Source organism: Pipistrellus kuhlii, unplaced genomic scaffold (assembly GCF_014108245.1).
Source record: "Pipistrellus kuhlii isolate mPipKuh1 unplaced genomic scaffold, mPipKuh1.p scaffold_m20_p_24, whole genome shotgun sequence".
NCBI lineage: Eukaryota > Metazoa > Chordata > Mammalia > Chiroptera > Vespertilionidae > Pipistrellus > Pipistrellus kuhlii.
This window is the reverse complement of record NW_023425523.1, coordinates 4,374,786-4,387,530: the sequence shown is the minus strand read 5'-3', so window position 1 is coordinate 4,387,530 and position 12,745 is coordinate 4,374,786. Positions and strand designations below refer to the sequence as shown.

The following is a 12,745-nucleotide window of genomic DNA, read 5'->3' as shown; positions in this document are numbered from 1 at the left end:
ATCAGACCTCCCCCAGATTTTACTCTACCTGTGTTTAATGTTCACCAGCGGTCTCACAAAGCCCCTCCACAGAGACTGTGGCTGTTAGGCCTCGTATCCTCCCACCTTTGGTACAGACCCAAAGTGAAGGGCCTCCATCCCTCTTTGACCATCAGAGATGCTGAGCCCTCACCAGTTTGGCTCAGTGGATAGAGCTCAGTGGAGTCTGAAGGGTCTGGGGTTCAATTCCAGTCAAGGGCACATGCCTGGGTTGTGAATTGTGCAGGAGGCAGCCAATCAGTGATTCTCTCTCATTGATGTTTCTATCTCCTCCCTTCCTCTCTGAAATAAAATACATATTTTTTAAAAAGATGTTGAGAAGAGCAAAAGGGTCAGGCTTGCAGTTTCAAGCTCTATAGAAGTGACTTCTGTTTAGGTAAAAGTGGTAGTGATTCTTTTTCTTTTAAGCATCATAGGTCTTTGAAAATTTGATAAAACTGTATTGTTTTTCCAAATAAGTAGACATGCCTACAGTCTCTGCTCTAAGACGCCCAAGAGGCTGTAAGAACCTGCTTAATGCACATCTGCTGGGTTAACCCCTCACATTCTGACTGGCGATGGGGTGTGAAGGTTGGTATGGGAACAGCACAGATACCAGTTTCTTTTAGCCTGATGTCTTCATTACATGTTTCTGTTAATCACGGGTCGACATTTTCTTCCATTTGCTTAGAATATGGCTAAACTTACCTGCTATTGGTGGTCCAGAAAGGACAGCTATCCCGACGAAGAAATTGGCAAGTCCCATGAACCTGTGCACTGCAGAACTCCCAGACAGGTCAACCTGTAGGGATTAGAATTATTTGTTCGCCAGATGGAGCGTGAGATTCTGTGGAGACCCGCGCCTACCAGGGGACACACACTGTTGGTCAGCTCAAACTGAACTGTTGGCTTTGGGGTGACGTGGGTGGCCTTGTGCTCCGAATTGTGCAAGAGCTGAGGCAAATAGGACAGAAGTCTCGCTAGGCAGGTGGCATTCCCTGTATGAGTAAGGAACATTGGTTTTTGTTTCTTAAGTCTTTCTGGTGGCTCAGGGGTACCTTTTCCCCTGAACCTCACGGCTCTTCTCTGTTCGGAAACGATATTTACAATCTAGCTGACATTGGGACTCTTGAATCCACCTGAGGCTGAGTACCAGCTATTGGTTTGTAAGCAATTAGATGTTATGAGGAGTTGATTCAATTTGAGAAAGTTTGGCTTTTGCCTAAGCCTCGTGTATGTCCTGCAGCACTGGAGCTAACACGGCCGTGGGGCCAGAACTCGCCCAGGGATTGTGTTCTGGCACCTCGGGGACTTGGTGCCAAGGAGAACCCTGAAGTTTGTATGTCATGTCCACTTGGTTCCAGGACTTGAAGTCGATTGGAGGTAAAAATGAAGAAGAGAGTTGTGTTTTAAATGCCCCTGTTGAAATACAGAGCTGCTCTCAGCAAGCGAGAAGCCACACTGTCAGGAAAGCCCTTTTCTCTCAGGAACTCTTCAGGGTTGTATCTTAGGAGGGAGCCAAGGAAGTTTCCAGAGCTGAAGGAAAGAAGTAAACAGAAGCCTGACCTGGGAAACTGGTCAGCAAAATAGAATCCTGTTGGCCCCTTATTGATTTCCATTCCGCTTGTTCCCTGTGGACAGTTCTCCCATCATTCCAACCCCGAGGTAAGATGAGTAACTGGATTAGGATATAGCTACAGGGTTCCTTAGGCCTTGGCTGTGTGTGATGTTTTATAATTATAAAATTAATACAAAACATGTATTCTCTTTGGGCAAGATTATTATTCATCTTTGCTTTTACTAAATGGTTTAACAATGTTAATGAGTGTGTCTACTCACCAGAACAGGAAGTATCAATGCCAGGTAACCACCGGAGAAAATGGCAGACATGACGGTATAGGCCATCAGCAGTGGGAAGGTGGTGGCTAAGGGAGCCAGCAGGTTAGTAATGCCGCAGAGGGCGAGGTAAGACTTGTGGTAATGGTGCTTGCTGGTCCAGTTTTGATCAGCAATCCATCCAGAGAGAATCTGACTGACTACCTCAGTGATACCTAGAAGAAATTTGAAAGGTCTTATGAAATCCTAATTCCATTTTCCCCAGCCCCTTTGAAGAATGTAAATGCCTAAGGCATCTTTTCCTAGCTAATATGACTTCATCCTTAGGCTAGGACACATTTGCCTACCAGTAGATTATATGATTTACTGAGGTACTCCAGACACAGCTGATAAGTTATCAGAAAGTTCATACCACTGAGCTGGGAGGCTCTGGTTACTGAGGCCCCGGGCTCAGGGACCCTCAGGAAGGAAGTGTGGGCTTGTAAAGACTAGTGGGCCTTCCGGGTTTGTGTCCTGGGGAAGTCAGAGGGGGGATGATGAGTGTAAATAATAAAGCCTTGTGTTTATAAAAAGAAAAAGGAGGTATTGGGAGTCTTATAAGTATATGAGGATTTGAAAATGAAGTCCTCCAAAAGTTGTTATTCTTAACTTGAAAACAGGTAGGAAGTCTGGAAATGGGAGGTCAGATTTTGAACACTGGAGTTAAGATGTAACTTGAACAAAATGTAAGAACCGCAATTTTGCTCAATTTCATAACAAAAATCCTTAACCTTTATCGTATTAGAAGCTAATGTAGCGGTTAAATACCAAGAGATTTTCCCCAAGAGTAGCATGAGCTGTGTGGTGTTTTTATGCTTCATATCCTTCCTACAGTTCAAACAGAAATTGCTACACACACACACACACACACACACACACACACACACACACACACAAAGGAAGTAAAAATACAGAATACTACCATTTCTGTATTTATAGTTATTTCCTAGGATACATACTGAGTTTATGTTACATTCTTTTGTTCCTTTATATAGCCCTAATCTGATCTAAATTAATACTACTAGACATTTTAGTGAGAACATCTGTTGAGCTAGTATCTTTTGTGTATGTGTGTGTATACCTTTTATTTGACTGCGAGTACCTTTGCAGTTGGAGGCAGAGTGCAGTCAGTTTTGTAAGGCTTGGTAAATAGTCTTGCAAGAGGAAAGTCACTTGGAGCTACTGAGACTTTCCAGATAACTAGAGCTAACCAGTTCCATTTCATCCCTTCTCACTTAAAAAAATAAAAATAAAAAATCAGTCAATCCATTGGTGACTAGCCTCAATAGGCATATATATGTCTTAAGTATGAGTTCAAGTGGAAAATGCTTAGCTACAAATATTAGTAGAACATGATTGGATGCTTACAATGGGCTAAGCATAATCCTAAACCTCTCATACATTACATTTCTATTCATAACCTTATCAGGGTAGGTAGGTACTATTATCCCTATATTACAGATGAGGACATTGAGGCACAGAGAAAGCACATACCTTGCCCAAGGTCATACAGCTTGGAAATAGAGAGCAAAAACTTGAACCTGGGAAGTCTAGCTCCAGAATCAAACCTTTCAGTCAGTGCACTATGCTAACTACCTGGGATTTGTTTTGCTCCTCCGCTGGTGGTTGCCACTAAGCACCAGCTTTTAAAAATACTGTCTTTTCCAACAAATGCCAAATGTCTCCTGTGTCAGACACCTATGAAAAACTAACAAGACCTTTTTGTTTGCGTGTCTGAGTGTGAGGTGGCAGTTGGCTTTCTTACCAGCTGCAGACACGAGGTAGGAGGCGTCCATCATGTTGATCCCTAGTGTTTTGGCTCTGGCCACCAGGTGGAAGGCAGAGACCATATATGCCAGCTGACTGAAGAGAAGAGACCAGGTAAAGATGCAGAAGAAAGGGTTCTTTAAGAGAGAAAGATCACAGAGGTTTTGTTTACAGCTCCACAAAGCAGCCTTCTGCTGGAAACGTCTGTTTTTAGGTGTTAGGAACAGTCTGTTCCCGCTCGGCCCGTTGTTGACCTCTTCCTTTTGGTGCTGCTGCGAGTCTATGAGACTTACACCGGCTTGTCCAACCGTCTGCATGGTCCTGTCCCTGGTGGGGAACTCTGGTGTCTCGCAGTGTGACGTGTCTGTCCCGCGCCCTGCCTCTGGACCACTGGCAGACAGGCTGCTCCCTTTATCTTTCCTGTCAGAATTGCTCCCGCTTGTGCTGTGGATGGCTCTCAAGAGCATACTCGAAGGCACCAAGTTCAGGATGATCGCTCCAAATAACATAAGGGCACCTACACAGAGAGAAATCACCAAGTTGTTAAAAATCACCCCTCTCATTTCACAGTGCTCGGTTCTCAGGCTCAGAACATTCACAGTGTTGCTAAATACTCATAGCGAGATAATTCCTTGAGATACTGCGTTGTCTCCTGATTTTAACGAAGTATTAGAATCTGGTGACTTCACCGTGTGAGCCATACACTCGGCTGTATCTTGTGAAACGGTGGCCTTTTGCAGATTGGATGCCTGAAAGCCGGAACAGAAGGGGGCTTATTTGTGCCAGAGGAAACGAGAACAGGGTTTCCTTGGAGTAGCTGGGGAGCTGTTTCACATGTTAGAACATCACATGGATTTTGAAGAGGGACGTGAAATGTTCCGAGGTGGGTATACATTTTGAAAGAAGGCAGGTGCCAGTTTTGCCTCTGAAGCTGAGCAGGTAGGTCTTAGTTTTTGTGTGACCTGACTAAGCTCGGGTGTGTTGCTCTGAGAGACAGGGCTGGCTGCAGGTCCTGCCCTTCTGTCCTGGATTTGTCACCTGAGACCCCTGCACAACTGCTCTGTGAATTTGTGTCTTTCTGTAGAAGTGGACATATACATGCCTATGTGTATATCATGTTTCCAGAAATGTAAGATGATTTAATCCAGATATTTACTGTAAGGCACAAAGAAAATGGTAAAGTGAATGATTTTCATTCATTTGTGTAAAAGATTAAGTATTAAGGAACATAATCTTCTTGTTTTTTTTCTTTTGGTTCTGGGTTAGTGAGTCTAACGGAGGAGGCATGTTTTAATGCAGATTTTTCCTTAAAGGGAGAATTTGGGAAGAATGCTTTGGTGGGGCAGGAGGGGTGCCCTTGTCTCCTGAGCAATGCTGCGGGGTGTCTCACAGCCCAGAGGCGCTCTGTGCCCCAGACAGGAGGACCCTGGGCTGGACTCGGAGCTGCTGGTGTGGCTGGCAGAGCCTGCAAGTAGTTCAAAACCTTGCTGCTGTGTATTCCCCAAGGAGGAGCGTGATTCTTTAGAAATCATTTCTGCTCTGGCCCCATACATCTTCCCTCCAGTCCTCCAGGGGAAAAGCTGAACTTGAAGTCTTGCGGAGTTGATAGGTGTGTCTGCACTTAGAATGACTCACCTGACCAGTCATAGAGATCTATCAGGACTTTTGCAAAAGGTGCCAGGAGAAATGTCAGTCCCATCCCTGAACGGGCAATAGCTGTAGAAAGCGCCAGTCGTTTTTTGAAGTATTTGCTCATTACTACCATCGCTCCTTGGTACAAGAAGGCGGAACCCAAACCTAAAAAGAAAACCATAGGAGGTTGGAATCGCTTACATGAGGTGCCTGTACCAGACCAGATACTCTCCTGGACCGAGATAATGAAACTGGGCCTTTGGACATGTGGTCCGTAAGAGGAAGGCTCCCGTTTTTCTAACCTTTTCACAGCGGACTCACCAGGTAGAACTCCCATGGTCACACACAGAAAGGGGATGCTCGTGGCCCAGCTGCTGATCACATATCCTCCAGACACGAGGAAGGCCCCAAGCAGGGAGGCAGTCTTCTCTCCCCATATGTCACAGGCGATGGCAACCAGGGGGCCTTGGGGAGAGAAAAGCTGGTTCTAGGTGAGTGCTCAGCGTCCCTGATCCAGGCGTCAGCTAAAATGAGCGGCTTTAGGAAAACACTTGGGAGTGTGGTGTGTCCTTCACAAAGGTGCCTGTGCTGGGTTTTATAGACCCCGTCCACACTACTTGCTTTGTTTTTTAAGGAAAAAATTCTAAATGAGCAGGCTTGGAGGTGAAGCTTACTGAAAAAGCGTTGCAAAACCTCCACACAGTCAGAGTGCTGCTGGTGGCCTATGACTAGAGCAAGTTTGCTCCTTAACCTCTGCACCACGCTAGGCTCCAAACAGAACTGCAGGAAGAGGAATTGGTTCCCAGTGTGTTCTGCGAATGTTTAGTGATCAGGTCAGAACTCCGAGGTCTGACTTCCCAGCTGACGGGGGCTCACTGAACCTAGGGAAAGGCACTGTGGAAAGAAACACGCATGAGGAACCGTGCAGTTCAGTAGTTGGACTCCCACTTTCTTTGTTTGAACTGGATTTTTCCAGTTTTACCGACTCAGGTGGAGGCTGCACACCGCAGGTTTTTCCTTTTCTCGGCTGCCCATATTAGTAAGCGACTGAGGGTAGCAGCTTCGTGCTGTCCTAGAACTGCCCTCTGGCCTTTTCCTTGGACAGCAGCGAGCTCATCCCTGGGCTTCCTACCTGCAGAATAGCTGAGGGATGACATGATGGAGCCAATCCAGCCAGTTTGCTCTGAGGTGCCTTCAAATTCTTCTTGAAAAACCACAAAGAAAATTGCAAAAGTCTTGGTCATTCCTATCACAAACATGTTGACCTAAATGAAAGCAGACAGAGTCCAAGTCAGGGTGCAACAGAGGGGTTCCCCAGCTCGCCAGCACTCACCGTTCATATGTTCTGTGTTTTACGCGTGGCCGTCCCCAAATAGCTGCTCTAAGCACTTGACATGAGTGTCCCTTGAATCATCAGGGCTGGGGAGTAGGTGTCACGATTGTACTAGTGATCAGGAGATGGAGGCTTAAAGAAGTTGCTGAAGGTGGGGATGCTGGGGCTGAGATTTGAACCCAGATCAATCCCTACTCGACTGTTCTACGACATTAGCATCTGTTAAGCACAGCCGAGTCGATACCTTTGTGAGAGAACGTTGTTGCTCCAAAAGATGAATCGTTCCTATCAGTTCCTGGGCTAGCTTTGCTTTAACTCTGCTCTTGAGCTGAGCACTATTCACCACCTGATACATAAGTAGGGTGGCTATATAGTAATTTGTCCAAATCGTAACACTTTTTAGGGCAAAAGGGAGCACTGTTAATTGTGCCAGGACATGGTTGGGTCACATAGCCACTAGGAGGCACTCTCCTTTGAGGTCAGGTTTTTCTGTGGAGTGCTACCGTGTTTCCCCGAAAATAAGACATCCTCCAAAAATAAGACCTACTTACAGGTTTCCTTCTGAGTGAAATATAAGGCATCCCCCCAAAATAAGCCCCCCCCAGGCTAAACATGAGAGATTTGGTCTATTGATTCTGAAAGAAATGGAGTCACAAGAAATTCACCAGGAAATTCAGAAATTGGATTATGATGATATTCCAGAAGATGATGACATGATTGTCATTGAATAAATGAGTAAATTCTCGATACTGTAGGATTCACAGTTTGTCTGGTTTGTGTTGACAACTATCGTACTACCGTACCATATACAGGTAATAAATTTCCTTTATTTTCATTTAACAATAGATGTGTACCGTATTCTTCATGGAAAAATAAGACATCCTCTGAAAATAAGACCTAGCGCATCTTTGGGAGCAAAAATTAATATAAGACACTGTCTTATTTTCGGGGAAACGATAGTATATACTAGTATGCCCATAGACGGTCACTCTCCCAGTTTTAGTTGCCACCCACGAACTCATGGTGCAGTAGTTAAGTACCTGTCTGCACAGTCGGCCTCCTTGGCCTGAGTCCTGGCTCAGCTTCCTACTAGGGCTGTGAGCTTGGGCAAACTTTCTGAAATAAGAATCCAGCGGGGGGTGGAGTTCAGCTTCATACATTTTATATTTCACAGAAGTTAAGCTTCCTGTTTTGTAAAGTGGAGATGAAGTCAGTGTTAGCTAGCTCACAGGTCAGTGAAGATTGAGAACGTTCTGGTAAAAAAAACTTAATACAGATGTTTCTCAACTTGTCCTGGGGTTACACCTCGATAAACCTATCATGAGTTGAAAATATTCTGAGTTGAAAATGCATTTAATACAACTACTGAACATTATAGCCTACCACAAAGATGCTCAGAACACTTAAAATAAATAGCCTTCAGTTGGGCAGAATCATCCAACAGATGATTTTACAATAAAGCATTGAATATCTCATGTAATTTATCAATTTTGCACCATTGAAAAGTTGAACAATTGTTAAGTCAAACCATCAATTCAGGGACCATTAAGTAGCATTTAATACTCAAATTATTAACTGATTTTATTATCTTTAACCATTAATATTTTTCAAGAGTTTGGAACTAGTTTATATAACTGTCTACCATGTCTAACTCATGCCAACTCATCTAAAATGCAAGTCTTTCCCTTGTCCCATGCCCACTTTTCCTTCTCATTTCCCTTTTATTGCTACCCTGAGCCTGCCTCCTCGTTCCCTTAACCCCCACCTGCTGGAGAATCAAGCTAGACTTGTATTTCAGAAATAGTGTTCTCTGCTGTTAGAGAAAGGGACTAAACCAGTGGTGGTGCTCAGAGGTTGCAAAAGTTGGGGGTGGTGAGGAGGTCCCTTAATAGGTTTTTCCCATTTTGACTTGATAGAAGCTACTGATTTTTCATCATTTACATGAACAATGCTGTGGGCGCCAGGGCTCTGTGTTTTACCGTGAAAACTATCTTATCAGGCCCTCATTGGGACACTGCCATCAGAATGTACCCAGAGGTGTTTCTATCAGGAAGTGGGGCTACAGGACATGCAAGAACCTCCAACGATCCAGACTTGTTTCCGTTGGTCCAACATATAGAGCGGTGACTGCGCCCTGTGGTGAGCAAGGACATCGGGAAGCATCGTTCTGGAAAACATCCTTCCTCCTAAACCATGCTTTCTGTGCTGGCATCTAAAGGACGCTGGCCTCTGTCTCCTGAATTGGGCTAGCTACTGGTCTCCCAGTTCGGAACCTGGCCTCTGGTCCGTCTTCGACGTCTGGGAAAAGCCGCAGTGAGTAGCCATGCCTTGTATCTAATCACCGAGTCTGCGTCTTCCCCTGTGGATATCAACAAGGCCAAGGCCAGCCTTTGCGTCTACCGTGCCTCCCTCCCTTAACTCGTAACCTTCCAACTTTGTCTCTGTTCTTCCTCTCCTCTCCCAGAGAATGTTTGTTTAAGCTGGGAACAGTGAAACAAGGACAGGTCGAGGATAGAAGAAGCAACAGAGGAGAGATTAGGTGGGGAAATGGGCCTAGCTGGGCTGCTTTGGCTCACTAAGGAGTCGGAGAAAGGGGGGCTTGTGGACAAGTTCAGAGGGTTTGCCCGGGACAAGCTACCGCTGCCCATTGCTCGCCGGGCGAGTCCCGTGGGGCCCTTTAGGGTTTAGGAGGTTGCAGGCCTGTGGGGGAAGACGGGAAGGGAATGGTGAGGATGTGCTCTCTGGAGGGAGAGCACGCCTGCTTTTCTTTCCCCAAGCTGGGTTTCTGCTTCGGTGAGTGGACTAGACAAATCTGGGTTCCACCCCATGCTTTGGACCAAGGTGGCTGGGTTTTAGTCCTGAGTCCACATGGAAAAGCTAAACAGTCATTAAGTCAAACATTGTCAGTGGGCTCACCCCAAAACAGAAGCCTTTGAAATTTTCCCGAGGCTGACCCAGCACCGACATTTCCTTTTTATCTTTAAGGGCATGCCCCTACCCCATAAGAACTTCCTCATCTAGATCCTTTTAATTACAATATTGTCTTGGGGTTGGTTAAGCCACTGTGGCCCCTTTGAGTGAAGAGCATCCGGCTTTGTTAGAAATTACTGTTCAATAGCAAGTTTCCTCTCCCTTAGGTACCCCTCTCGCACCCCCTTGCTCTTTCTGACCTTCGCAGACCAAAGAAAGGAGAGTCTGTTGGGTTATCTGCACTTCCTGTCTCAGCACCCACCGTACAGGCTCTTATCGAGGTCATCACACACTTCCCTGTTACTGCCCCAGCAGCCTGTTGTCATTTCTGTGGCATCTGACTTCTCAGCAACTTCTGCTCCTCACTTGCTCCTGGACGTGTCTGCTTCACTTAGGGCCGCTGCCCCAGGAAGGGCTCTCAGACCTCAGCGTGATTTCTAGTAACGCAGAGCCCACGTTCTGTGGCAACGAGGCCCATGTGTCACCAGTGGTTGTCTGTTGGGGAGTTTGTGTTACACAAGTCCTAGCTGGGACCTCTGCTCCTACTTCCCCTTCTCTCCCACTGGGCAGGAGGCCGGAGGCCTGAGCTGTCGGGCTGTGGGAGGAAGGAGGGTTGGGAGGGAAGGGGTGTCTGTGAGTAAAGTGATCTGGGGACACGAGCAGCTGTGGAGCTAGTGCCATCTGCAGGGGTGTTTGGGTCTTAGCTGTGAGAGGATGCTCGGTATTTTAGAATGGCTGTGCTGGCACTCAGATCAGGGTGAGGGAGAGAGAAGATCATTAAGAAACAAGTGTCCCAGACCAGCTGCTTATGGATGAAGAAGAAAAAACGGGCTCCAGGTTCAGAATCTGTGTCCCCCCCCTCTCCAGACAGAAATACACACAGGCCTGATTCTAGCTCACATGTGGATGGTGGGAAGGGCTGGAAGTCGGCAGCTGGCAGGGGAGGAAATGTCCCCGCCCCCTGTCAGTGATGGAGGTCGCTGCCGACAGTTATGTCTACGCTGGGCTGAGTGCGGATCCCGCCCAAAAACGCTTTGGCCCTTGCCAGTGCTACTTCCGGGGGGTTAATTGTGTGATTGTCCCCAAAACTAACTGTCATGCAGCCAGGGCAAGACTGTTGATGGTGACTGGAGCGTTCTGTGGTGCAGGGACGGGAGGGAGGAGGAGAGGCCAGATAGAATGCTTTTGCTTTTGCTCAAGGTGGACTGCTTCAGCCTGGGCCCATTGTGGGCCTCTGACTTGAGCAACCACTGGCAGTTTCTGGCCCGGCTCTGCGCCCTTTCCATTCAGATGCCAAGGGTTTCATAAAGGACCTTCGGCCTCCAGAGGCAGCCCTTCAGGCGGGAGGAGGGAAAGGAAATCCTTACCAGGAAGAAGTGAAGCACAATCATCCATCCCCAGCCTCCATCCGGGGCCTGGGTGTACGGTGAGGCCTTCCCCGCCCTCCGCATGGCGCCGGTCCCTGGGACAAACCCAAGACATCGTTTATTCCACTGACAGGAAACATCTAAACTTTTAAACTTAACTTCTCTCTGCGGAGTAAACCACTTGTACATGTTTTCTAGCCCAACTCTTTAAACACAGATGATTTCCTTTTGTTTCTAAAGCTGTTCATAGACCTGTTTTCACCTCCAAAACGCAAGCAGGACTTTGTACAATTTGGGACTGGCCTGCCGGCTGCTTCCTGGCTGCCGCCGGCCGCTCACAGGGCTTCAGAGCCCCTGAAGCATGTCCTCCACGTGTGAAGGCTGCCTGACCTGAATGCCCTGGTCCCTGTTTTTTCTATAGTCTCGATCCAGGCAGAATCATGGGAGAAGGAAGAAAGCTAGTGATATGCTGTGATTTGAGGGATTTTGAAGCCACTGCAGAGAGATGTCTTGTCACCAGTCTGAATGGCACTGAGGTGACCACTCGGTTTATTTCAGGCAGGAATTTCGAAGGAGTTCACTGCAAAGCTCAACCTTACTGGTTGGGGTGGCGGCTCCTAGCACTGTCCTCGGTGTCTCCCCCCCAGTCTGCACCCCAGATCCTGGGGGAGCTGTGCGCAGCCCTCTGGTCCCCTGGGTGAGCTTTCGACTTGAGAGGAATTTTTAAAAAGGGCGGGTTGCTGTGGGCTAGGAATCCCGTTTACAAAGCCCTCACTAAAATGAGACTATTCTAAGGGGCTAATCAGGGTGGGGAGCCTTTTTAAAACCGCTGAGCCATTGGGATATAACATCATTCGTAGGTCGTATAAAAATACCAGCTTAAAAATGAGCCTGCTGTATTTGGTAAAACCCACCCCTGATGCCCTGGCAGGACCTGGTGCCCCTCACCCCTGGCTAAGGAGACGTGACAACGAAATGCAGTGACTGTTCCTTGAGGGGACCTGGGCCAGGAACAGGGAAGAGCTGTGGAGTCAGCTGGAGGAGTGGGAATGTGGGCTGTGAGCACAGCCACGCCTTGTGGTGTGATGGTCTTGTGGTTCTGCAGGAGAGCATGCTGCATGGCATCAGGAGTGAGGTGTCCTAACTGCTACTTCCTCCCAAATGGTAGAAGACAGCTGAAGCCAGTTTGGCTCAGTGGTAGAGCATCGGTCTGCGGACTGAAAGGTCCCAGGTTCGATTCCGGTCAAGGGCATGTACGTTGGTTGCGGGCACATCCCCGGTAGGGGGTGTGCAAGAGGCAGCTGGCCGATGTTTCTCTCTCATTGACGTTTCTGGCTCTCTATCTCTCTCCCTTCCTCTCTGTAAAAATCAATAAAATACAATATATTTTTTAAAAAATGGTAGCAGACAAATAGCAAGGACAAGAATGGAGGTGTCCTGGAAGGGATCCGGCATGCTTCACTTCCCACTGTCCGGTCAGCAGGCAGACCGTTTCTTACTGGGACGGGCATGCGCAGTGGCCGTGTGGTGAGCAGCTGGGCTGGGAGAGAAGCCCTGGGTCATTCAGAACATTATAGGAAACCAACCCCAATGCACAATCCTATTCTCGTCTTACCTTGGACGTGGCGTGCAGCAAAGGAATCCTCCACAGGTGACACTCCGGGAAGAGAAACAAAGTCGTTCTCTGGAATGTTACTCCAAGGAGTTGGTCATGTTGTGCTGTGAGAACAAGTGAGCTTGTGAGAGAGGACTGCAGGCCGATGTGGGCCCCGGGCCAGTGGAC

At 47.4% G+C, this 12,745-nt stretch overlaps 1 protein-coding gene across 4 annotated transcripts in view; it reads right to left on the bottom strand.

The window, feature by feature from the left end:
- Positions 1-12,745, bottom strand: part of SLC16A4 (solute carrier family 16 member 4) — an 18,112-nt gene extending 5,367 nt beyond the window's left edge. Inside the window, exons 1-8 of one of the 4 annotated variants that reach the window (XM_036452581.2) lie at positions 12,578-12,728; positions 10,963-11,057; positions 6,425-6,557; positions 5,614-5,757; positions 5,296-5,457; positions 3,659-4,177; positions 1,858-2,069; positions 727-820 (exon numbers count right to left, since the gene is read on the bottom strand). In XM_036452581.2, the coding sequence (XP_036308474.2) occupies positions 727-820; positions 1,858-2,069; positions 3,659-4,177; positions 5,296-5,457; positions 5,614-5,757; positions 6,425-6,557; positions 10,963-11,046 (1,348 nt within the window). In that variant the 5' untranslated portion in view covers positions 11,047-11,057; positions 12,578-12,728. Of the gene's footprint in view, positions 1-726; positions 821-1,857; positions 2,070-3,658; positions 4,178-5,295; positions 5,458-5,613; positions 5,758-6,424; positions 6,558-8,852; positions 9,086-10,962; positions 11,058-12,577 lie in introns of those variants that run through there. The other 3 variants (XM_045586906.1, XM_045586905.1, XM_045586904.1) reach the window with 3 other exon arrangements.